Here is a 25,426-nt window from a genome sequence, read left to right as displayed (position 1 = left end):
GAGCAGAAAAAAAATGTGTACAGGATGACAGTGGACTCTATTAGAACCGAGCCAAATGAGAAGGCTCTTCAAAGGTTCCACAGTCTTGGGAGACAGAAAAGATGTGCAAGAAGTACTTTTCTCTTACTGCTGGTGAGCAAATGAATCAGAAAGTCTTCAGCAAAGATATTAAGTTATGTGTTAACAGCCTGGTTTGTTCAGAAGCTGTTAAGCCAGGGTTCAGCAAACTTACCGCACCTCGGGGTGGTGTCTCCAGAGCCAATCGCGCGGCAGGCCGGAGGGCTCGGACGCGTGCGCACACGCTATTTCCAGCGCACTTCCGGGTCGGAGGAGCGCTGGAAATAGCTTGGGCACATGTGCACGGGCCTCCCCTGACCGGATGTGCACCGTAAATAATGCTTGCGCATGCGCACAAGCTATTTCCGGTGCTCCTCCGACCAGGAAGTCAGCAGCCGCACAGTGCAGTGCCAGTAAGAGCAGGCGGCGGCAGAGGGCCGGATAAACGAGTCCCTCGGGCCTTATCTGGCCCGCGGGCCTTAGGTCGGGACCCCTGCATTAAACCATAGTTTTGTAGTTTGGACAAAAAAGGGAACTGGGAGTTTTGGAAGTTTCCTCATTTGTTTCTTCTTTTCACAAAGCGAGGAGTGAAAAGGCTGTGAGCTTCCGTATCTTTGCTTAATAAGCAGAGATAACTCTCCTTATGCTTTTTGTAGGCAAGGACACAACCAACAAAGGCTAAACACCTTTTGAAAAAGACCACCTTTCAAGCTTAGTAGTCTTTTCCTTGTGTCAATTTACACTGCAAAATGTAAGGCCTCAGGCAGCCTGACTCCATTTAACCCTATTTCACGGGTTGTGATAGCTTTCAAGTCAATCTGCAGGTGCAGGAGGAAAGAACAGGGATGTGAATAACTTTAGTTGTACATACTGCAGAGTTTGCTTGATAGGTACAGAGTACAGCTAGGCAATGAGAAATATGCATCCTTTCCTTTCTTTCTCTACTGAATTGCAGTTCGCTCCAGTTTGAATTCATAGCCCCATGAAGAAGGGAACTTTCAGATATCAGAAATCAAGATTGAGTGATATCTGGAAAGAATTTTTTTTGGCCTGTGCTACCCTGTTAATAATACCAGAGTAGTGGCTGAAATAATACTTTTTTCCAAAAAAACTATGACTAACAAACAGAACTGCTTACCTCTTCTGTTCCCATTGCAGCCATCTCAGTCATCAATGTTTTAATACGAAGCTGATAAAAAATAAAAGTGCTGAGATCAGAACAGTTGTTTCAAAACATGTAGCACACGTTTTAATTTTTATTTATAGAAAAAATGTGACAAGGCTTGGAGGTTAGCAAAACAAAACAAATACACACACTTTCCCTCCCCTTTTCATACAAAATTCCTTCTCAACACTGTGATGGCAGCCTGGGAGCTACTGCAGACATGGCTCCTTAGTAAGAAAACAATGGATATACACCCCCCCCCCTTTTTGCTCACTTGTTTATTCACAAACAAACATAACACAAAATGCTGTGTAATAATCTGAAGTCTCTGCTCCTCTACTTTGGTGAAACACAAAGCAAAAGAAAACATCATTTTCTTTAGGCCCTCACAGCATCATTCTTCTTGGAACAGTCACACTTTACTTTATTTGAAAACATGTGCATATACCCAAGTTTATATACATGTGGTGCACCAGCTGTCAATAGCACTCACACATTTGAATGGCTGAGTTTCCGTATTCGATGCAGGGTTAATCCCATTTTAAGGCACCTCAAGACATTTAGAGGACAGCGGGACACAAATGCAATACATAAAATAAAGCTATCCACTGAAAGGCAAGTGCACCACTAAAGCCCTACCACATGCATTTTGTAGCACCAAACTCAATTTCAAGTAAGAGTGCATGTTGGTTCTGAGAATGCAAAATCTACAGATACAAAAAGGAAAGTGGGGGAAACCTCTATACCACCAGCTTCGTTTCATTTCGTGTATTAGGAAGTAGTAACCCTGAACTGAGCCTTGTCACAAATTATCAGATAATTCCACCTCTTCTGCAGCTTGGAGGTCATCTTCAGTGTAGGCATCAGCCTTCCCAGATGATGGAAGCCCAGCAGGCAGCACCATTTTCTTGTCTTCAACCTATTGAAGAAAAGGATGTTGTCTAACATTAAGAGGAAAAGGTGCATCTACAAAATCACAAGGCGGGGAGGGTGGGGAGAATTAAAAAAAAAAAAGGAAATGAACAACGTATGCTTTCAGAATATATTAAGGTAAGGCTCCAGAGAGCCTTTCATGGACACATTAAAACTACACTACAGTAATATTTCACACACAGCTATGTATCCAACACTGCTGCTCTGTTCATGCAGCAGACCTCTGCTTGTACAATTTAACTTCCCACCTCCTCTCCCCTGCAGCCCCTCCAGCACCCCCAAAATCTGCTCCAGCCCCCTGGAGCAGATTTTGGGGGTGCTGGAGGACTTTGAGAGCAGATTTTGGGCATGTGCAGGAGCTGAGAGGATGGAGGAAGTATTGCCACATGAGCAGAACTCCTTTTGCATAGCATCGGATGAAGCCCCGAAGAAGCACATAGTGGAAACAGTATCCTGAACAGGACCTCCTTTTCATCACAGTGGCTAAATTTTAACAAAAGCATTTGACAGTCTTAGGCTAAAAGCATGCAAGGTCAATAAGATATGATGAAGCATTGCAGCCATATTTTGTAGAAGTCAACAAAGGGAGTGAGATGCCGCTTTAGGAACGGCATTCTTGCTGCATGGAACTTTGGGGCCTCCCACAACATTGCAATGCATGTACATTTCTGCAAGCGGAAAATAAGCTCCATTGGCTTAATTAACTTCACTGGCAACTTTCTTGGGTGAAGTGCTCTTCGTTCTCTAATACTAATTTAACTCACATCCCCCACCAACCAGAGTGTAGCTTGAAATGTTAGGAAACATTTCTTTCCAACAGCGTGTGCTGAAAGTCTGCCAATCTGAAACTGCTTTGCAGGGCGCCACTGGGCTACATCATGCTTGCTAGCAGTTCCCAATAACAATAACAGAGGGGTTTTCTTTGTTTGTTTTCTGTTGCCTGTGAATTGCTAAACTGCATTATGCTGAGTTACTTTTGTTTTAGTTTTATTGCTAGCAATGGTTTTAATGTTTCCAGTGTGCCCCCCTGGGATCCTTGCATGCAGGGCTAATTACAAACATTGAAAAATAAAAACAAACAAAAATAAAGACTGCTGAGCCCCTTTGTCTGGAACAGGCAGTGACAAAAGTCAAACTGGCTCTGAATTTAACCCACAGTGAAAAGGATCATGAACAATTCTAGCAATGTTTCCCCACAATGTGTTGAATACAGCAGCATCAGGGTGGTGACCACAACACAGTAAGATTGGGTGGCCTAGAAAGAACAAGCAAACAAGTAGTTTTCAATATTATGGAAAATAATAATCAATTGCTGCATCACACTTCTATATACCGTATTTTTTGCACCATAACACTCACTTTTTTCCTCCTAGAAAGTAAGGGGAAATGTCTGTGCGTGTTATGGAGCGAATGCCTGCGGGTGGCGGGTGGGATCTGCTGCAGTCGTGAGCAGAGGATCCATGGTTCCCCTTCCTTCCCTCCTCCGTGGTTACAAAGCATGGATCCACATGGATCCTCAGGATTTTTGCATTGGGCTACTCCAAACTCACTGTCAGATCACATGTCTGTGACCACAGCATGAACCACAAAAATCATATATCCACTATTTCGTTTAGAATATTTTTTTTCTTGTTTTCCTCCTCTAAAAACTACGTGCGTGTTATGGTCTGGTGCGTGTTATAGAGCGAAAAATACGGTATATATAAAAACCTGCTTTGGTGTCTAGCATTTTTGTCCAACACATACTTTTTCAGCTGGATTCCAGATGAGGAAACAAGCTTACCTTCTCAATTTTCCCTTGTCTGCTGAAACCATACCTCCTAGAAAAAGTAAAAAGGGAGGGGGAAGCAAATCAGAATATGCAGCTGGATTCACTTTCATTGCAGAAGATGTGCTTTTGCAAACATGCCAAGACCAGCTCTCAGTGCTTTTTAGAAAAACAACAGCAGCCGCAGCAGCAGTTTGGGGTTAGTTATATTCACCATTTTATTCTGAGTGTACATTTTGTAATTTATATGCCATTAACAAGTAAACCATTTTTCCTGTTGCAACACTGCAATTCATCATCAAAGTCTTCCCAGTGCATTCTAAACCTCTGCAGTACAGCAGGTTTCAGGGGGGCTGAAAGCGGGTAAGGAGGGGGGTTGCCTTATCGTTAATGACAGTGGTGCTCCGAGGCTTGTCACTGAATTGCTAATGAAAGCCCGTTTTAATTCCAAGAACATTTCACTTTTGCCCCCCAAGGCATTAATCTGCCAGCCCTCCCTAGCTTTATTTGCTTTCTCTGAATATGCCCTTTCCACTGAAGTTCTAGTTTAAACATCTCCTTCTGCTGCAGCTGTATTTCACTCTCCCACTAGGGAGTAGTTCCACTGCACTCAGGCAACCAGGTTTTAATATGCTGCTACACAACCTATAAAGCAGAGGATACTGAGGAAGGCACGCTGTGCATGCCGTAAAGTCCCAGGTTCAGTCCTCGTCATCTCCAGGTTGATCTGGTGCAGGGGACCCAGTCTGAAAACCTGAACAGCCATTCCCAGCAAAAGGGAAAGTTGCAGGAAAAGGAGCTGGCTGGAGCAATTTTCTCTCCCATGAGAAAAGTTCACAACATTTGGAGCTTTTTAGGTCAGGGAAAAAGCTAAGTAAGGGGCAGGGCAGGAACTGACATGAGGGTTCGAACACCATGCACAATGTGGCAAAAGTGGGCATGGTGATAGAGTGAGTGTTCCCCTCTCTCTCATATAACACTAGACCCCAAGGTTGTCCTCCATTGAAGCTAACTGATGGATGGTCTACAGAAAGTCCTTCACAGTGCAGTTATAAACTGTGGCTACCAACTTTGATGGCTTTGAAAGGGGATTAGCCTTATGTTCTGTAGACTGCTATATACCAATGGCTGCTATATTTGTTGTAACTAACGAAGCCACGTAAAATCACTCTAGGCTCCATGATACTGCTGTGTTTAATCACTGCCGTCTGAGATCAGCTGGGTTCACGTGATAAAGGGAGTCCTTTAAAATATTTACATATAAAGGAGCAGCAGATCAGGGAGGTAACAGCTAGGAACCTATTTTCCTGGGGAGTATGCGAAAAGAGTGGAAGTTGGGATTTTTTCCCTATGCACTCTTCTCTCTCACCCCTTAGCCCCTAGAGAAAACTGTGACTTTTGCGCTGAGAAAAAAAGACAGTCCCCGTGAAGATTAATTTAACAATGCTGTTAAATACCAAATGTGGAAGACATGTTAATGTGAAAGATGCAAATTCAAGTGCCAAGAGCCAACTGGAAAGGGGGGGGGGGTCCACACCACATGTACACAGGAGGAATAATACTCACAAGAAATAACCAGTGATACTAAAGAGGGGGGAATAGGAAAACAAAAAGATGAAGAACTTGAAAAAGTGATCTGGCTTGCCATAGGGAGTAGAAGACACACTTAGGCCACAGTTTCAAACACACTTAGGCTTATTGTAAGTGTGCAAACCACCTGTATGACTAAAGAACTGCAGTGGAAAAGCTAGTGAATCAAAATGTCAATACATTTTATATTATAACCATTTCACCAGTTATTTGTGGCAAGCAACACATTGCTTTTGTGCTCTGTACACACTTACGATTATTCCAGGAGAGTAGCTATGGAAATCTGCTGTCACTAACCCAGAGTCTTTTGACACTTAAATGTGTTGTGGAGCAACATTTCCCCCCAAGAACGTGAGCAGACGGCATGATTAATTACATTACCATCCTGTCTTTCTTCCAAGCTCAAGATGGCATACGTGATTAGCACCCCCCACCCCCATCATGAACCTAGCATGGAGCATAGAGGGCTTTAGCCTTTTCCTTCCCAATCAGGATCAGGGCCCCTGCAACTCCATAGCCAACGAAGGCTCCATCTAAACATATGGGGCCTTTGCTAGTGGTGCAAACTGCAGCTAGTGAGAATGGGTGGCAAAAGATTAAAAGCTCCCCTACCCCTCACTGTACAGTTCCGGAATGGGTCCCCTAGCCTGATAATTTGCAAAAAAAGAGAAACAGCAGCAACAGCAAAGCTACACTATTAGCATCCCTTCTTAGTTGGCCCCTAGAAGACATTTAAGGTTCTCCTGCATCTGCCTACAGGGAAGAGAGAGCCACAGCATGCTGTCTTTCAGATCTTTTGTCTGCCATTATTGGAATCCTTCAGATGCCCCCAAGAAATCCTGGGTTCCCTGGAACACACTTTAACAAAATGAATATACCTGCCATATTCCAGAAGCGTAGCATGAACTTTAGACTCCTCGTCGACTAACTTTTCTGCTCCTGCTCGTCGCTGGTATTTCCTTTGTGGCTTGTAAACTTCCTGAAAGCCAACAAAATGAGAGCATAAACATGTGTCAAACTACAAATGGTCGGTAAGCAATCCAATGTCAACATTCTTTCTCCATAGAAACCTCCTACCTGGACCTTCTCAGGGCTTTTGTGGCTCCATAATACAACACAACACAGTCTGTCATAACATAATATCCTTCACTGGCTGCTCATTGACCTAGACTCACCCCTCCCCCTCCCTTTTGCACTTTCCTAGCTTATTATTACTATTATTAAGAACATGGCTACTCCAGAACATATGAATCTATTCAACCTGATCTCAGACATATCTGCAAGGAAAAAAAATACTATGCATAATTAAAGAGATGATTAATTCCGAGTCACTGCGGTTAGTGTTCATGCATTCCACTTCTAGCCTCTTATTGAATAATTATGCTTAATTACTACTCTCTTCATTATGGCTACTTTAGCCAGTCACATAGGAAAAGAAAATCGATTTAACATAATTGGGGTGGTGGTAAGAATGTGCAAGGAAAAAAAGTTGCTGAACTAAGTTCAAGGAAATCTCCCCCCCCTTTTTTTTTAAAAAAGCAATGCTTCAATACAGCCAAGTTGTTCTTGTGCACGGCTACAGTTAAAAAGAAAGAAGCATCAACGCCAGACACTCTTTGTTAAGAAGAAGTCTCAGAAAAAGCAGTGCCTTCAGATGACATTCCACACTTTCTTCCAGACACAATGACAAAGGCAGTTTACTCTCCCTGAGATACAGTGACAAACGAGATCATTGTTTCCACGACTTGGCTTCTCTACTCTGTTGACTCTGCCAGAGGAAGATATGTCAAGAGCTTTTTACCCTCCTTCCTTTTTTCTTTTAAAAATGTTTTGATCAATGTTGGCAGTTTTGCAAGTGGGAAATCTTTTTCAACTACAGCACATCAGTTGAGATGCAACGGAATCCATTCAAACTCCCGCGTTTCCGAATTCACAGCAGCGCAACGCTCTGTTTTGTGTGGCGTTTTAAAAGTGACATTGCGCCGGACAAAGGGAGACAAGGGAAGGAATACACAGAGCTGGTATTCAAAAGATGAGCACAATGGGATATCAATCTATCAAGCCTCCAAGAGCCACATGTCAACTCTAACTAAAATTAATATGGTATTATAATGGAGCAATGCAATCTAAAGGAACAGAGAAATAAAATCCTGTCACAGTAAACCCTCTGCAGGTTGGAAAGGAGCTGATTTATTGCACAACACTGTAAACATTTTCTTATGCGGTAGAGTTGCAATGATTATTTCGGCAGGTTTTTTTTTACATAAATAAACACACGTATTTATATATATATTCAATGGGGCTTATCCTCTAGTTAATATGTCCAGGAATGCAGCTTTAAAATCTTGTGTGTCTGACTCAGCTTGCACCCAACTCAAATACAGACTCTAACTAGGGCTGCCACTTGTACTAACCGAGCAGAGAGAGTCATTTGAGGGCTGTATATGCCAAAGTGCTGGGATTGTTGTTGGCATTCCGCAACTTGACCAGAAAATTCTCATTTAGTGTGCTACCAATGATGTGGGATGAAACATTTTCTAGCCCCCTCCCCACCGCCATGAACCCCAGGGGAGATCAATTTCTAAAAATGCATTCTTTTATAAAAACTAACTAGGAATGTAGTGAATGGATACCACAATGGATAAAACTGAGCACCTTTCAAGTTGCAATTCATTTGAAGAAAAGTTACTATCCCCAGGAAGCAGGTATGCAGATATATCATACAAACATGGTCTATGCATCTTTAAAAGGGAAGGGGGAGTAAATTAAAGCCAAAAGATATGCATAATCAAAATGACGCTAAATCCAATTATTATTTATTTGTAATCTGAAAACCCACACTGCTGAATGTCACACTTACAGAGATTTCACTAACTGCTTTCACAGACTTTTCTTTTCTTTGCATGAAGTCATCATCCTGCAAAGCAATTTAGATAGCTTTAAATACCGACATACAAACAGATTTAACCTCAACAGTGTCAACAAAGATTGGCCAGTTGTTGTGTCAACTTGTCCAAAGCTGTGATGTTAAAATGTACCAAAAAATACAACCAATCTTTCAGCAGAATACAAGTAATCAAGGGTCATGTACACACTTCAGAAGGCCCGACAGATTTTTAAAAATAAGTTTTAAGCTGGTGAAGAAAACTGACTAATGTAGGTTCCAGCCTAATCTCATGTTACACAGCTAGGAAACTACCAATGACAAAGTCCTATTCCAAGTTTGGGAACTCAAGGCTTTGTTTGATGACCATACCAAGCTTACCTGGCAGACTTCAGATAACAGGAAGGAATATATCAGGAGGCACACACCTTCAGGTAGCTGGGTATTAATTTGTTTACATATTTACATTATCATCATCAGTATTATTTTATTTATACCCTATCCATGTGGCTGGGTTTCCCCAGCCACTCTGGGTGGCTTACAGCATATCTAAAAACATAACAAAAACATCAAGCATTAAAAACCTCCCGATACAGGCCTGTCTTCAGATGTTTTCTAAAAGTTGTGTAATTCTTTATCACCTTGACATCTTAAGGGAGTACGTTCCACAGGGAGGGTGCTACTACTGTGAAGGCCCTCTGCCTGGTTCCCTGTAAGTTCGCTTCTCGCAATGAGAACACCAGCAGAAGATGCTTGGAATAGGACCTCGGGGGTGGAGATGCTCCTTCAGGAATACTGGGCCAAGGCTGTTTAAAAATTTAAAGGTCAGCACCAACGCTTTGAATTGTGTTCGGAAACGTACTGGGAACCAGTGAAGAGCCTTTAGGACTGGTGTTATATGGTCCTGGCGGCCTCTCCCAGTCACCAGTCTAGCGGACGCATTCTGGATTAATTGTAGTTTCTGAGTCACCTTCAAAGGTAGTCCAAACAGGAGATAACCAGGGCATGCACTACTCTGGAGAGACAGTCCATGGGCAGGCAGGGTCTCGGCCTGCATACCAGGTGGATCTGGTAGACAGCTGCCCTGGACACAGAATTGACCTGCGCCTCCATGGACAGCACTTTGAATTGGACATGGTAGCAAATAATCAGTGCAGACCTTTCTGTGGCAATCAATACCCAGTTGCCACATTTTGCACCCGCTATAATCTCTGAACTGCCTTCAAGGACAGCCCCTTGTAGACCATATTACAAAAGTCTAATTGGGAAATTACTAAAGCATGGATTACTGTGGTCAGATTACTTCAATCCAGGAATGGCTGTGGCTGAAGAACCAACCAGCGCTGGAAATAGGTACTCTGCACCTCCGCAGCAACTTTTAAAGGTGGGAACTAGGAATAGCCTTAGGCTACATAAACCACACTGAAGCTGCGATCCTACCTACTTTACCTAGGACTAAGCTCCACAATGCAATTTACATCTTAGACATATGGTGTTAATAGTAAAACATTAGCAGGAACTTGGCCCATCAGATAGAAAAATTCAGAGTATCTTCCCGCACTGACACCTTTAACATCACTTTCCATTTATCGACAAATGAGGCAGAGAAAGATGCTCACTAGTTTGCAGCTGCACAAATAATGAAAGGCACCAACAGACACAGGGAGATGCAAGAACCGTAAGTTGAACTTTCGACAACGTGAGTGAAAACCCCCAAAACACAGCCTTAAAAAAAAATATTATTGAACTATTTTATTCCAGTAGGCAGCTGTCATGTTAAGGTATAGCATTATCAACTGCCAGTCACCTTTTAATCACAGAGAAACAATACACCTGGACTTTCCTTTTCAAGGAATGGCTCATTCTACACTAAGAAGAGGTGGGCAATGTATTTTTAAGAATGGAAAACATTTTGGTGCTTGCATACTGTAGGTCTGTGTTGCCACTGCACAAACATATTCAAATACAATTTTGTGAAAAAGATCTTACAAGAAAAAAGTGACTTGTGTCAAGAACAGCTTCCCAGAGCATCCGATGAATGCACTTGGATGCACTGCAAATTCATCTACCTTTTTGATGCGCAACTGGGCATTTAATACTTAAGGAGTTGGACTGAATTACTCTACTCATATTTTCTGCTCCAATGCCAGCTCATAACGTGTGATCTATCCACTTATGTCCTAAAACCTATGAGCCAAATCAGCTGGGGCAGGTTTGCATCAATCCTATCCGTTTTAGAGACGGTTAAAAGAATCACTTCTAGTTCTGAATTACAAAAGACGCAGCCAAACATTTACCTCTGGCAGACTGTGTGTCTTCTGAAACTGAGATATAGAATATGAGCGGATGTAATCTCCCATTTCTTCACGGGTTTCTATTGCACGTTTCACAAGCCACTGGGAGAAAAGAAAAAGGGAAACCATCGGCATTAAAGCAACGCCTTGGATGGATATATATACTCAGGACAGACTTGGATATCAAAAAGGGACTGAAAAATAAGGAAAATCAACACTCTATAAACAAAGGGTTACACTTATTACAGCTACTTACCTTTCATATTTTGAAACATTTAGACACTGAACATGGCCATCAGTGCATGTTCATCACAGAAAACCCACTGAGTCTCAGCTTGACATTAAAGATTAGTGTGTCTGACTGAGACTAGATTCAGCTAAGCGTTACACAGAATAAAACCACTGAAATTAAATGACATAGGTATGTTAGGTCCATTAATTTCAATAGGTCTAATTAAAGTAAAACTCACTTCCGGGGGCGGCGCGAAACTGTAATGGCGGTCCTCTTCGGGCTCTGAAGAGGGGCTCCGCGGAAAAGGGTCGTTCGCTGCGGCATAGCGACGACCCATTAAGATAAACCACGGGTAGAGTGAGCCCGTGGCCGTGGGACTCGGCGGGCACCAGAAGCTGCTCTGAAAGCACAGAAGGGACCCCGTAAGGAGACCCGGAGTGAAGGAGGGGTAGCGGTGCTGTGAGTTCATCGCTCTTTCCGCGGAAGCGAAGCCGCGCGGCTGTTACAGATGAGCGCTGATCCTTCTTCCTAAAATCAACGCTAAACTGCAAGCAACATACCCGTGAGTAAAGGGGATTAAAATTTGGCAAAAGAAATTCGGCTAATTTGGCTGAAAGCGGGAGACGAGAAAAGGGAAGTCCGTCTTCCGACATTGCTGACAAGATCAAAGCAAAGCTTTTAGAAACGGAAGCATTTGAAACGGGACTTTGGGAAGTTTAAACTTTTTCGTGCTATAAAATCTGCCTATTTTATTGAGCTGAAGGTGGAAATGGACATTGACTAAAAGAAGCAGCAGATGGTGACTTTCCTCCTATCTTTTTTCTTCTTTGGGCTGTATTTTTAAAGAGCCAGATTGTCGGGCTGCCAGAGAGAGAGACTGTGTCAAACTGCGGAAACAGTTGCAAACTGTGCTAGAAAGTAATTGTTACATTTGAGCAGAAAAGTCTGATTGGGATACTGTTACAAGCACCTTTCGTGAAACTCTGTCGATTTATAAAAGGTGCTTTGGGAGATCTTGAATTTATGAAGGGACTTTTGGATTAACGAATTTACTGTTCTGAAACAATTTGGAACTTTAATGGCGGATTACTTCCTTCTTTGTCTTTGAAACCGGGTGGCACTCCCCCTACAGGGCTTTCGGATTATAAAATCCTGGGAACTGACTTTTGTTTTGAATTCCATCTCACTGGCTGTTTACTCCTGAATTCGTCTTTCCCATGGAACAATAGACAATTTGACCTTGAACATTGACAGATGTGTAATGAGTGGTGCAGGGAGAACAAGAGCGTCTAAAGCAAAGGAATCTAAAGAGGCTAAGGAAAAAGAAAAGGAAAAGGAAAGAAGACCAGCACAATTTGTACAAACAACATTGACCCAAGGACGCCGATCGTCGGTTCCAGCTGTACTGGTGTCTCATAGAGAACAAGGGGAAATAACTGAGAAGTCCACTGAGGAAGATATGGCAGCAGGTGGGTCAGACACACTATTAAAACAAATATTGGAGCAACTATCAAGTTTAAATCAGAAGGTGGACGATCAGTCTGTGAAGATAGATAAAGCAACTTCCTCGATCCAAAAACTGACTGACCAAGTTTCCCAGCACACGCAAGCCATAGAGAAATTGCAAGGAGCAACAGCGGAAAATCGAGAATTAGCTGGAGAAGCAATCCAGAAAGTGGGAGTCCTACAAAAAGAGGTTGAAGAAATAAAAGGAGAAGTTAGGCCCCTGCACAAACAGGTGGGTGAACAACAAGTCTATCTGTCAATGGTGGAACTGAAAAATCGTGAGAGCAACATCAAATTGAGAGGTATTCCAGAACTCGAGCAAGGAGACTTGATTGGATACTTAACACAGGAATTCTCGAAGTTCTGGGGTTTAAAGGAAGACACGGATTTTAGGATTGTCTCGGCATACAGATTGGGAAGACTGGTAAGGAAAGACAGATCCAGAGACTGCTTGATAATTTTAAGAACAAAGGAAGAGAGAGACAAGATCCTAGGCCTTCACTTCAAAAAAGCAATTGAAATACAAGACAAAAGAGTGGAAATTTACAGAGATATTCCGAGGCAGCTGCTGGACCTTAGAGCCACCTATACAGAATTAGCAAAATTGCTGAGACACAACGCAATTCCCTATAGGTGGGAGTTTCCACAGGGATTATCCTTCACCTACAAAGAAAGGAAGGTTAAAATAAGAACACCTGAAGATAACCAAAGGTTCCTTCACGACCACGGAGAAGATCTCCAAAAAGGAGCGGATTGGCTTCCAGTTTTACCAGCACCAGCACCGCCCGGAAGTGGGCCAACGCCTATACCTTCGGGATCTGAACAAAAGAAAGACACCCCATCTTAAGAACATCTTAATTAGAACAGGATGTCTCTGCAGCTACTTAGTTGGAACATAAATGGCGGGAATTCTCCGGAAAAAAGGAGAAGGATATTTCATATCCTAAAAAAAGAACAATTGGATGTAATATGTTTGCAAGAAACACATGTGACTAGGCTCCACAGGAAAGTATTAATCAATAAAAGACTTGGCCAAGAATTTATCTCATCAGACAAAGTTAAAAAAAGAGGTGTTGTAATTTATGCAAAGGAGAACCTGTCGCCAAAATTTCTATTTAAAGATGATCATGGAAGAATTCTCGCAATTGAAATCCAAACACAAGGGGAAAAGATTTTGATATTAGGAATCTACGCGCCAAATGATGGAAAATCAGAATTCTACAAGAAGCTGCATGAGACAATGATGGACTATCTGGACTATGCAAATATTATTGTGATGGGAGACATGAATGGGGTGGTGTCTACAAATATGGACAAATCTCAAAATCAAAACTTAACAACAGACGGCAGACTCCCTAAAACTTTCTTTGAAATGACAGACAATATGGACTTGATTGACATTTGGAGGACAAGGAACCCCTTGGGTAAAGAAGGAACTTTCTTTTCTGAGGCCCACTTGTCATGGACACGAATCGACCAAATTTGGATATCTAGAGGGCTGGCTCCGAAAACGAGAAAAGTGGAAATCTGCCCAAAAACCTGCTCCGACCATAATGCCTTAAAAATGGAATTGAGACTTTTCCCAACTGGATCCTTCAGATGGAGAATGAATGACACCTTGCTAAGAGATCAAGAGATTGTTAAGAAGGCCAAAAAAACGCTAAAGGACTACTTTGAAATAAATTTGAATACTACGGTGGAGAAAAGAATAATCTGGGACGCTAGTAAAGCTGTAATGAGAGGGTTTCTGATACAACAGAATACAATAAAGAGAAAATTTTGGAATGGAAAAAAGGAAAAAATTCTAGAGAAAATAAGTGAAGGAGAGAAAAAGCTGAGAACTAATCCGAAGTCAAAAGAGGTGCTAAGAGAGATCAAATTCCATCAAGCACAATATTCGAAATTGATTAACCAAGAGATTGAGTGGAAAATCAAACAAATGAAGCAGAGATCGTTTGAATCAGCAAATAAATGTGGAAAGTTGCTAGCTTGGCAATTGAAAAAAAGACAAAAGCTAAACACGGTCACAAACTTGGAGATTCAAGGAAAAATAGTTCAGAAACCAGAAGAAATAAGAAAGTGCTTCCACAGATATTTCAAAGAACTTTATGCACAGGGGCCTCAGAAAGAATCGGAAATAGACCAATTTTTGAGGACAAATGGACTATCCAAAATAAGTCAAGATAAAAGATCAATTCTCAACAGTAAAATAACTCAACAGGAAATTGAAGGTGCCATACAAAATATGCAACTTGGCAAATCTCCAGGCCCAGATGGTCTCACCTCCAAATATTATAAGACTCTGAAGGATTGTTTGATACAACCGTTGCTGGAGGTTTGCAACCAGATTATGGAGGGGAGAAGGGCACCGGAAACGTGGAAAGAAGCATTCATCACATTGATTCCTAAGTCAGAGAAGGAAAAGACTCAGCTTAAGAACTACCGTCCCATCTCACTCCTGAATGTGGATTACAAAATATTTGCAGACATTTTAGCAAGTAGACTTAAAAACGTTTTAAACGAAGTAATTCACAAGGACCAAGCAGGCTTTCTCCCTGGTAGACACATGTCTGATAACACCAGGAACATTATTGATATATTGGAATTGTTGAGAATTAGAAACACAAGGGCTGCTTTAATCTTTATTGATGCGGAGAAAGCATTTGACAACATTTCTTGGATGTTTATGAAGAAAAACTTGAAGGGGATGGGAGTGGGACGGGGGTTTGAAAATGGACTAGAAGCAATTTATTCAGAGCAAAAAGCCAAGTTGATAGTGAACAATGTGGTGTCGGATGAACTCCTAATTGAAAAAGGGACACGACAGGGGTGCCCTTTATCCCCTCTGCTATTTATCTCTGTTCTGGAGGTATTGCTGAATATGATTAGGGAGGACCAGTTGGTGCAAGGTATAGAGGTCGGAGCGAAACAATACAAACTGAAAGCCTTTGCAGATGACCTAGTCTTGACAGTACAGGAGCCAGTATCTAGCACAAAAAGAGTTTTGGAACTTATCCTGGAGTTTGGTCGGGTGGCGGGATTCAAGTTAAATAAACAAAAAACTAAGGTTTTGGTCAAAAATTTGACATCTACAGAGATAGAGGGGTATCAGAAAGAGACAGAGCTAAGTGTGGTTAAGAAAGTGAAATACCTGGGGGTATATTTGTCCACCAAAAATTTAAATCTTTTTAAAGATAACTATGAAAAATGTTGGTTGGAAATTAAAAAAGATCTGGATATTTGGTCAAGATTGAAACTTACCTTGTCAGGCCGAATTGCAGCTATAAAGATGTGTGTTTTGCCAAAAATGCTGTTCTTATTTCAAACCCTTCAGGTCGTGGACAGAATGGAATGTTTTGGAAAATGGCAGAAGGATATTTCTAAGTTTGTCTGGCAGGGCAAAAAGCCCCGAATAAAATTTAAAATACTAACCGACTCAAAAGAAAGAGGGGGGTTTGCCCTGCCGGACCTAAGGTTGTACTATGAAGCTGCAGCCTTCTGCTGGTTGAAGGATTGGTTCCTGTTGGAAAACACCGATGTCCTAGACCTGGAAGGGTTTGACAATGTGTATGGTTGGCATGCATACTTGTGGTATGACAAGGCGAAGGTTCATAAATTGTTCAAAAACCATATTGTCAGAAAATCAATTTTTGCCGTCTGGACGAAGTACAAGGACTTATTAGAAAGCAAGACCCCGAGGTGGCTATCACCTGTGGAAGCCAAGATTTTAAAAAAAAAGCCCAATATGGAGGCCTACTGGCCAAAGTATTGGGAACTGATTGAAAGAGTTGGAGATAATTGGAAGCTCCAAAGCCAGGACAAATTAAAAGGTAAGGTGCGAGACTGGCTACATTATGCTCAAATTCAAGAGGTATTCAAAATGGACAGAAAAGTGGGTTTCCAGTTGGAAAAATCGAAACTGGAGACGGAGTTGCTAGAACCAAAGATTAAGGTACTTTCGAGAATGTATGACCTGCTGCTTAAATGGAACACACAGGATGAGACAGTTAAATCTGCTATGATAAAATGGGCACAGGATGTGGGACACAACATTATGTCTGAAGACTGGGAAAGGTTATGGAACACCGGTATGAAATTCACGGCATGTAGTGCCTTGAAAGAGAACATTATGAAAATGGTATACCGGTGGTACATGACTCCAGTCAAGTTGGCTAAAATATATCATCTTTCTGATAATAAGTGTTGGAAATGCAAGGAGGCAGAAGGGACATTCTTTCACCTCTGGTGGACCTGCCCGAAAGTAAAGGCCTTTTGGGAAATCATACATAATGAGCTGAAAAAGGTATTTAGATATACCTTCTCTAAGAAACCAGAGGCCTTTCTCTTGGGCATGGTGGACCGGAAGGTGCCAAAGAAGGATAGAACCTTGTTTATGTATGCAACCACAGCAGCTAGGATTCTCATCGCTAAGTTCTGGAAAACACCAGATTTACCCACACTGGAGGACTGGCAGACGCAGTTGATGGACTACATGGAGTTGGCAGAAATGACTGGCAGAATCCGAGATCTGAGCGAAGAAACTATGGAGGAGGACTGGAAAAAATTTAAGGACTATTTGCAAAAACATTATAAGTTGTTTGAATGTTAAGATAGCGCACGATTAAGAAATGCTATGTTTCCGTAATTTATTTTAAGAAATGATAAAGTAAGTATTGATAGAAAAAACGAGAAATATTTGAAACAAATTATTATGTTTATTAACAATGTCAAAACTAAATTACAATTTTTTGAAATTGGTAACATAATATATTTAAAGGTACAATAAGATGGGAAACAAGATAACAAATTGCTGAACTGGTTAGAATAATGAACGCAATGCTGAGAGGATGTGAGGAGGTCCAAAAGTGAAATGCTGAAGGATGTTAAGGAAAGTTTCATAACATTTTTTCTTGTTTTTATTTTTTCTTATATATATATATAAAAAATGTTTCTTGTATCTTGCTATGTAAACAAATTTGTAAATCTATGAAAAGAAACGCAATAAAAAATCTTTAAAAAAAAAAAAAAAAAATAATTAAAGTAAAACTCAGTTGAATACCAACCCAGGATTTAAATTTCTGACCAGCTGTTGTGGCTGATGTTGACCCAGCCACTCCCTTTCAACTCAGCCTACCTCACAGGGTTATTAGTAAGGTAAAGGGACCCCTGACCATTAGGTCCAGTTGTGACCGACTCTGGGGTTGCGGTGCTCATCTCGCTTTATTGGCTGAGGTCATGTGGCCAGCATTAACTAAGCCGCTTCTGACGAACCAGAGCAGCGCACAGAAACGCCCTTTACCTTCCCGCCAGAGTGGTACCTATTTATCTACTTGCACTTTGACATGCTTTTGAACTGCTAGGTTGGCAGGAGCAGGGACCAAGCAACAGGAGCTCACCCTGTCGTGGGATTCGAACCGCCAACCTTCTGATCGGCAAGTCCTAGGCTCTATGGTTTAACCCACAGCACCACCTGCGTCCCTCCACAGGGTTATTAGGAGGCTAAAAATGTTGAAAGGACACAAATATGATGGAAGACAGGTTAGGCCCTTGTTTTTCTCACTTGTAGATATTTCTGGCATGTTTCACTCAGCCTTTGCCGTGCTTTTCCTCTGAACAGTGTGAGTTAATCTGTTCTTGATGAGGCCAACTCTGCCTCACAGGGACTAGAGGCAGGAGTGGCCAACATGCCGTCCTTCTGATGCTGTTGGACTCCAACTCCCAACATTGTCAGCCAGTATGCTCAATACTCTAGGATGATGTGAGCTGTAGTCCAGCAACATCTGGAGACACCTGGACTGGGCTGTATGAAACTCCAATTCCTGCTTTTCCATGACCATATCGCAAAAGTGCATAGCAGCAAAACCTGAGTAGTCACGAACGACAATCTGCAGGCCCAGTTTGGATGTGTCACTTGCTTATCAGGTTGCCCCAAGACTTAGCATGCCAATGGACATTAACACACTACTGGTGCACAGGCACAAGGCTTGGGACGTGTGACCTAAAGGAAAATCTTAACTCATGTTGTCATTGTAGATCAGGAGTCGGCAACTAGAAATCTCAGGCTAAGTTCAGCTCCTATTTGGTGCAACCAGGTCATCGCTGCACTTAGTTGAAAAATGCAGAAACAAACAAGGGCCATGGAAGAGTAGCAGGTGCTGGTCTCATTCTGGCTGTCAACCTACTTCTCCCCACTTTGTCAAACTGACAACCAGGCAAAAATAGTTGCTGACTTGCTCTTACATCTGCAGCTCTCAATGCTTTACTCTGCTTTGGTGTGTGTGGGGACGACGACGACCCATGCTCTCTATTTAAGCAGCCAGCTTTCCAGGCAAAGAACTCATCCCGGTTCACTTGCCACAGAAACACCCTCCTGGCTTGGTTTGGCTGAAACGTCAATTTTGCAAATGACGTTCCAGGACAGAGAAAAGCAAGCACATATAAAACTACAGTGGTGCCTCGCAAGACGAAAAGTATCAGTTCCGTGATTCTCTTCGTCTAGCGTTTTTTTCGTCTTGCGAAGCAAGCCCATTGACGAATTAGAGGATTAGCGCTATTAGCGGCTTTTAGCGGCTTATCAGCTTATCGGATCAGCTGATAAGCGGCTTAGCGGCTTAGAAAAAGGGGGGGGAACCCTGCAGGAACTCGCAAGACATTTTCGTCTTGCGAAGCAAGCCCATAGGAGATTCGCTTTGCGAAGCACCTCCAAAATGGAAAACTCTTTCGTCTAGCGAGTTTTCCATCTTGCGAGGCATTCGTCTTGTGGGGCACCACTGTATAAAGCAACAGTATTCCCATTTACATGGGCAATAGCAATACATTTGAACACTCCGAGTCTTGCTAATAATTGACTCAAATTTGGAAATGGGTTAAATGCTTTGAATTATTTTTATTTCAAAGAAGATGGTATAGAAACAATTACATAAAAGACTCTGAGATCCCAAGTTAAACACTAGGTTTAGAAGATGCCTCTAACTTGCTCCTTGTTCAGGACCTAATCAGAGACGGAACTATGCTTCCAATACAGTCTCTGCAAGCAACAGCGATGCAGTACCTCTTTCCATACACTTTTTGGTTACAGGAAATGCTGCAAGGCTACAAAAGGGATTAATCAATGGTGCAGGGATGGGGAATGGGTAGCCACCTAGATGTTGCTAGACTCCCATCATTCCTGACCAATGGTTACACTAGTTAGGGCTGAAGGGAGTTTTGAGCCCCACAGCATTTGTTTATGATTAGGAACACACATTCTACTTGGTTGTTTCCTGATCAAAACCATGCCCCAGTGGCTATTAGAGTTGCAGGGGAGAGAGAAAGAGGGTTACAATATGGTTTTTCATCAGCAGGCCTACTATACGGAGGTGTTGGGGGGAGCAACTTTTCAAGGAGCACCTACCTGCACAACAGGAAATATGTGGATGAAATCCAATCCCTGTATTTGATGAGGCTCCAAGCGATGAGGGCATTTCATTCTCGGCAAGACGGATACAATTTTCTCAGTCAAGGCACTGGAAAGAAGGTGAAGGATGACAGAGCTTAAGGTGAAACTGGGTGGAAGGAAAGTCTTAACTAGCCTGAAACTGCCCTCTAGTGGCTGAAATCAAATAGTAGATTTTAAAAAGTGAATACACAAAGCAATTTAGAACTGTCCTGATAAATGCTGATCTGTAGGACTGGAGGCACTTCTTTTTTAAACATCTTTAGACAAACTTGCAAACTCTTATTAAAAACATATACTGAGGGGGGGGGAATCAAGGTTGTTGTTTCTTTTTTAAACCTGTTGTTAAAAGCTTCTTATCAAACAATCAATCTTTACTTCATAAAATGTTTTCAGTTTCAGTCCAGGGAATGGTCTGTGATTACCTTATTCTAGAATGAAGCTAAGCAAGTGTGAATTCGATCCAGTGCACCAATGGGACACAAATCTAATCAGTTCCGAGCTTCCCAAGGTAGCGCACGGTAAAGTAACAACAGTTTAAGACATTCATGTGTTAATAGAAACACTCTACAGCCGTACCTTGGTTTTGGAACAGCTTAGTTCCCAAACGTTTTGGCTCCCGAACACCGCAAACCCGGAAGTGACTGTTCTGGTTTGCAAACTATTTTTGGAAGCTGAACGTCCAGCAGGGCTTCCGATTGGCTGCAGGAGCTTCCTGCAGCCAATCAGAAGTTGCACTTTGGTTTCCGAACGTTTTGGAAGTTGAATGGACTTCTAGAACTGATTCCATTCTACTTCCAAGGTACGACTGTAATTGTCACTGTTTTATTTAAAAGTCCTAACATTTAAATAGTGCAAAAAGAAGGAGGAGGCAGAAGAAAGTAAGTGTGGGCTTCTACATGTTCCTGCTGTACTTAAACATTTCACTTTATTTTCATGGTTGCTTTCAGGCTTAGGATGAGAAGAGATTTTATTACTGGGAGGGCACATCAGGGGCAGTAAGACCAAAGAATAGAGAGAACAACAGATTTGAAGGACCGCCTCTCCCCATATGAACCAAACCAGACCCTGCAAGCTTTCTCTGAGGCCCTTCTTCGTGTGCCTCCTTCATAAGATGTCAGGAGAGTGGCAACATGAGAACAGGCCTTTTCTGCAGTGGCTTCATGCTTGTGGAATGCTCTTTCCAGGGAGCTTTGGCTGGTTCCTTCATTACAGGCACCAGGCAAAAACATTCCTCTTCTCCCAGGCCTTTGGCTAATTAAACAAACAACGGCCTTTTAAATTGCAGTTTATTGTTAGTTATAATGGTATGCAAGTTTTGTGTTTTTCTATTGTAAACCACCCTGTGATGAAGGGTGGTATAGAAATTCAATACATAATAATAATTCTTAAGGCTTAGGTGACCACTTATGCAAGCTTCAATTACAAATATGACTGGTACTGAACACATCGCACAACTGGAAAGTAAGACCTCTTTCTGGCAAGCTCCCACTTACATTTTTTGGCCGATGGTAGAGTTTTCCTGAAACAGTAAGTCCACATCAATGTCGAAACTGCATGTTGTGATGCACCACGTCATGCCGCCTACCACCTAGAACAAGGCAAGCACACTCGTTTTATCCCTTGCAGATGTTTGGTGGAAGAACGCAGAAGTTACACAGAAGCATCTTGTGCATTTCTTTAAAAATGAAACACAAAAGATAGCCCCCCAATGTCACATTTTCACGATGGCTATGTTCTACCTCCAGTGTCAGTTGGAGGCAGTATTGCTTCTGAATACCAGTTCCTGGCAGTGCTCTTGGGCACTGTATAAGGGCTTCCACTCACACGGGGCATTCCTCTCCATCGCCCACAGAACCCCATAAAATCGGCTTGGGGTGGTCAGGGGAACCTCCAAAACAGTAAACGTCTAGAGGAGAGGAAGGTTTATTCCCTCCGGCAAGCAACAATGCTTATCCTGATTGCACATTCTGTCAGTTTTTGAACTATTTTAGCTGTTTTCATGGTATCTTTGCAAACTGCATTGAGACACATAAAAAAGAGATTTGTTTTTTAAAAAAAAACCTTTAAAATTGCACTCTTAATTCACAGCCATCTGGATAACATTTGTACTCATCTGTACAAATTAGCCCTTGCTGATATATTTTTTTTAACCAATTGAAGCATGCCTTGTGCATAATTTGTTACACTCTCACCTTGTCAAAGGGGGACAGCCCTTTAATTCTTGCCCTGAAGTATCCAGCTGCCACCAGCAGCTCTAAGATTTCACTCAGCTTAATACTTTGCTCTTCATCTTCACGGGTTTCAACCTAGAAGAGATAATAAACTGATTCTATGTTCAAAAAAACAAAACCATGTTCTTCTAAGTGTACATACTACAAATTTCTTGCAAAATATTTCCTTTTAGTAGACATACTGTTGACTACATTGTAAAACAGTTTTAATACTTTTATAGCCGGTTCTGTCCTGTGGAACTGGCTATAAAAATATCAATGCACATAGCCCCAAAGAATCCTGCAAAAACAAGATGGTGAAAGTCCGGCGTATGAGAACTGTTCAACTATTGCACAGATTTTTCCTCCAGTAGCATATGCTGAGATTTCTGATTCTGTCAGACAGAAGAATAATGAAGTAACCAATGTTCCTCAACTCAAGGAAGACAGGCACATTTGTCACTTATAACGACAATACAACCAAGTTCCCAAATTCTTTAATAAAACATTCTAAAACTTCTACAGCTTAGCCCAACCGTTACATTTCTAATACCACCACTGCAGTGTGGCGTTACTGATGTTTACAATGTTTTATATCTCTTGAGCTATTTGGTATTTTTTCAGAGTCCTGAATCTTGGCGCTTGAGGGAAAGTTCCACTGAACTAATAAGAGTCCCTGCACCAGCTTCTGCTAGCTCACCAGCTCTAAGAAATGTAAAGTTTGCACCAAAGTTGTTATTATCATGTGTTTTGAGGCACTTCTGACAGAAGCCCTTGCACTAATGATCAGATGAATTTGGCTGATAAAACAGCCATGTCATTTGGAGAGAGAGGGAAATACCATCTTAAAACACAAAATTATGTGCAATTTATGAAAGTTTTATTGTGTTTTTAATATTCTGTTGGGAGGTGCTCAGAGTGGCTGGGGCAACCAAGTCAGACTGATGTCATATAAATATTATTAGTTGTAGTAGTCGTAGAGAAAAAATGCATGTAGTAAACATCATATCCACTTCAAACCGGTGCTGATGTTACAAGTTGGTCTATACTTGCGTACAAGCTGGATGCTTGCAAAAGTCACAAAGCCATGTTATTCATACATCATAACAGACAGCCCTCCAGATGTTGTTGAATGACGAGTCCCATCAGTCCCAGCCAGGACATTCAGTGGTCAAGGATGATGGGAACTGTCTTAGAAGAGGAAGAAAATCTGTAGAGCTCCACAGTGACTTCCTCTGTATTACAATACAGAGCTGTATTTTGACAGAGTTTAAAAAATGTGTATGTTGGTAGACATGCAGCTCGACGTATGTGTATGTTGGTACTAAAGCACATTAAGGGAGTAAACTGCTAGAGAATGGGTCTCTCTGCTGCCACTCCCTGCATCACCCAGAACCTGTGAGATGTTCTTCAAAAGGATGACAAGCAACTACAGTCCTGGGACCAAGTAACTACTGAACACAGTGGGCCTTATTTCTCAGAAACCATGCATAGGGTTGCTCTGCTAGACAAAAAGCAGAACTTTACTTCTAACAATGATTTACTGTTTTTAATTAATGTTTTTCTATGGTTTTTATCAGTTCTCATTTTATATGTAAGCTGCCTTGAGTCGCATCAGAGTACCAATAAATTTGTTATAATAACAACTTTTGCCTTCTAGTTGTGGTGCGACATTGTGGACTGTCCGTTCACAGTACGACATATAACTGCTCTATAGAAAATGCTCACAGAAAATAAACACAGCTATCCAGTTCTCTGTGACAAACATTTACCATTACCGATTTCTGAACAGCAAAGGAAATGTGGTATTTCATTCCCCCACTCCCACCTCCAAAGGATCTACAGGGTATTTCAAGCACAAGACATGACACTCAGGGAAATACTCTCTGGAACAGACAATATGCAACTCCAAGCAGCCTCCTATTCTCCAGTTACACCATGGGAGTTTGGAAGGAGAGCTTTATTTCAGTCTGCACTCACCCAAATGAAGCTGATGTACTGCCTGTCAATACAGTAAGCCCACAAACTTACATGCATTTAACTTGCTTGCATTCAGCCACTGGTTTCTTCCCAACCTTTTTTTGGCCATGCCCCACCTAAGCATCTCTAAAAACCTGATTGCCCCCCCCCCAGAGCACTACTACCCCTGAATGTGCCCAGTGTATTTTCTGTTTAGACAGACTTTTCTGTTTAGATAACCTCTCCATTGTCACCGCTGTGTGTATTCTGATTTTAATTTTTAAAATGTGTATGTCACAATACAGTAGTACCTCGTGTTAAGTACTTAATTCGTTCCGGAGGTCCATTCTTAACCTGAAACTGTTCTTAACCTGAAGCACCACTTTAGCTAATGGGGCCTCCCGTTGCCGCCGCACGATTTCTGTTCTCATTCTGAAACAAAGTTCTTAACCCGAGGTAATATTTCTGGGTTAGCGGAGTCTGTAACCTGAAGAGTATATAACCTGAAGCGTATGGAACCCGAGGTACCACTGTATATATTTATATACTGTATATGAGGCCCCTAGAACCACAAGAAATGCAAAAAAATTCACTGTTAGCAACTCATTCTTGAATTGCCCCCCTTAAAAATCGAATTGCCCCCTGTGGGGCGTGTGCCCCACGCTGGGAACCACTGCATTCTGCTTTATGCATGTGGTAAAAAATATATAAATGAATAAAAAGGGCACAACGGGGACGGGGCATTCAGGGGAAATTTACTTTGGTAATCCCACCCTCCACTGAACCCATATGCGATTTTGACTTTAGGCGTGATCCCTCGCGTAAACTGAGGGCTTACTGAACTAAGCACCCGCCTAGGAAGACATCTGAGATAATAGCAATGATGAGCGCCTTGAGCATCTGCAGAGTGTGACACTGGCCCGGCAATTTATCCCCTCGCTGAGTTCTCCTCCCCCTCATACAAACAAACGCGGGCCCCAGGACTAACGTTTCCTGGAGAAGCCTGCGCCCCTGGCTGCGCTTATCCTATATACACGCTTCCTTCCGCAGAAGCGAACAGGACTTGCGGGCTCGCTTTGCAAAGCAAGCGCTGCCCGGAAAGCTCCCACCCCCAAGAGCGCTATGGGGAACTGCAGCCCATAGACAAAAGCGGGGCAGGGAAGCGCCCCCCGCAAGGGAAAGGCCAGCCTGCCCTGCGAGAGGGAAACGCAGCCCCGCCACTTCAGCCTTACCTCCTGAGGAGGCTGGTGCTCCTGCCCTCTGACGGCGCCCATGCCAGGTTCTCGACTCCCAGCTCGCTAATATCTCGCCGCGCGCAAAGGCTACACAACGCGCTTCTCCTTCCGCAAAGTTGCCCTCTCCCCTTTCCCGCTCATTGGTTTGTTCCGCC

General features: G+C 42.3%; 1 protein-coding gene across 2 annotated transcripts in view; it reads right to left on the bottom strand.

Annotated features, from left to right (window-relative positions):
- Window positions 1–25,426, bottom strand: part of CCDC93 (CCC complex scaffolding subunit CCDC93) — a 46,035-nt gene extending 20,609 nt beyond the window's left edge. Inside the window, exons 1-11 of one of the 2 annotated variants that reach the window (XM_081199757.1) lie at window positions 25,269–25,426; window positions 22,060–22,173; window positions 21,361–21,455; window positions 19,823–19,934; window positions 10,695–10,793; window positions 8,374–8,430; window positions 6,392–6,492; window positions 5,490–5,507; window positions 3,939–3,975; window positions 2,049–2,141; window positions 1,196–1,246 (exon numbers count right to left, since the gene is read on the bottom strand). In XM_081199757.1, coding sequence (XP_081055883.1) covers window positions 1,196–1,246; window positions 2,049–2,141; window positions 3,939–3,975; window positions 5,490–5,507; window positions 6,392–6,492; window positions 8,374–8,430; window positions 10,695–10,793; window positions 19,823–19,934; window positions 21,361–21,455; window positions 22,060–22,173; window positions 25,269–25,310 — 819 coding nt within the window. In that variant the 5' untranslated portion in view covers window positions 25,311–25,426. The remainder of the gene's footprint in view (window positions 1–1,195; window positions 1,247–2,048; window positions 2,142–3,938; window positions 3,976–5,489; window positions 5,508–6,391; window positions 6,493–8,373; window positions 8,431–10,694; window positions 10,794–19,822; window positions 19,935–21,360; window positions 21,456–22,059; window positions 22,174–25,268) is intronic. The other variant, XM_081199758.1, reaches the window with a different exon arrangement.

The sequence above is a fragment of the Podarcis bocagei genome, assembly GCF_964188305.1.
Source record: "Podarcis bocagei genome assembly, chromosome: 1".
NCBI classification, from domain to species: domain Eukaryota; kingdom Metazoa; phylum Chordata; class Lepidosauria; order Squamata; family Lacertidae; genus Podarcis; species Podarcis bocagei.
This window is presented reverse-complemented; position numbering and strand designations above follow the sequence as displayed.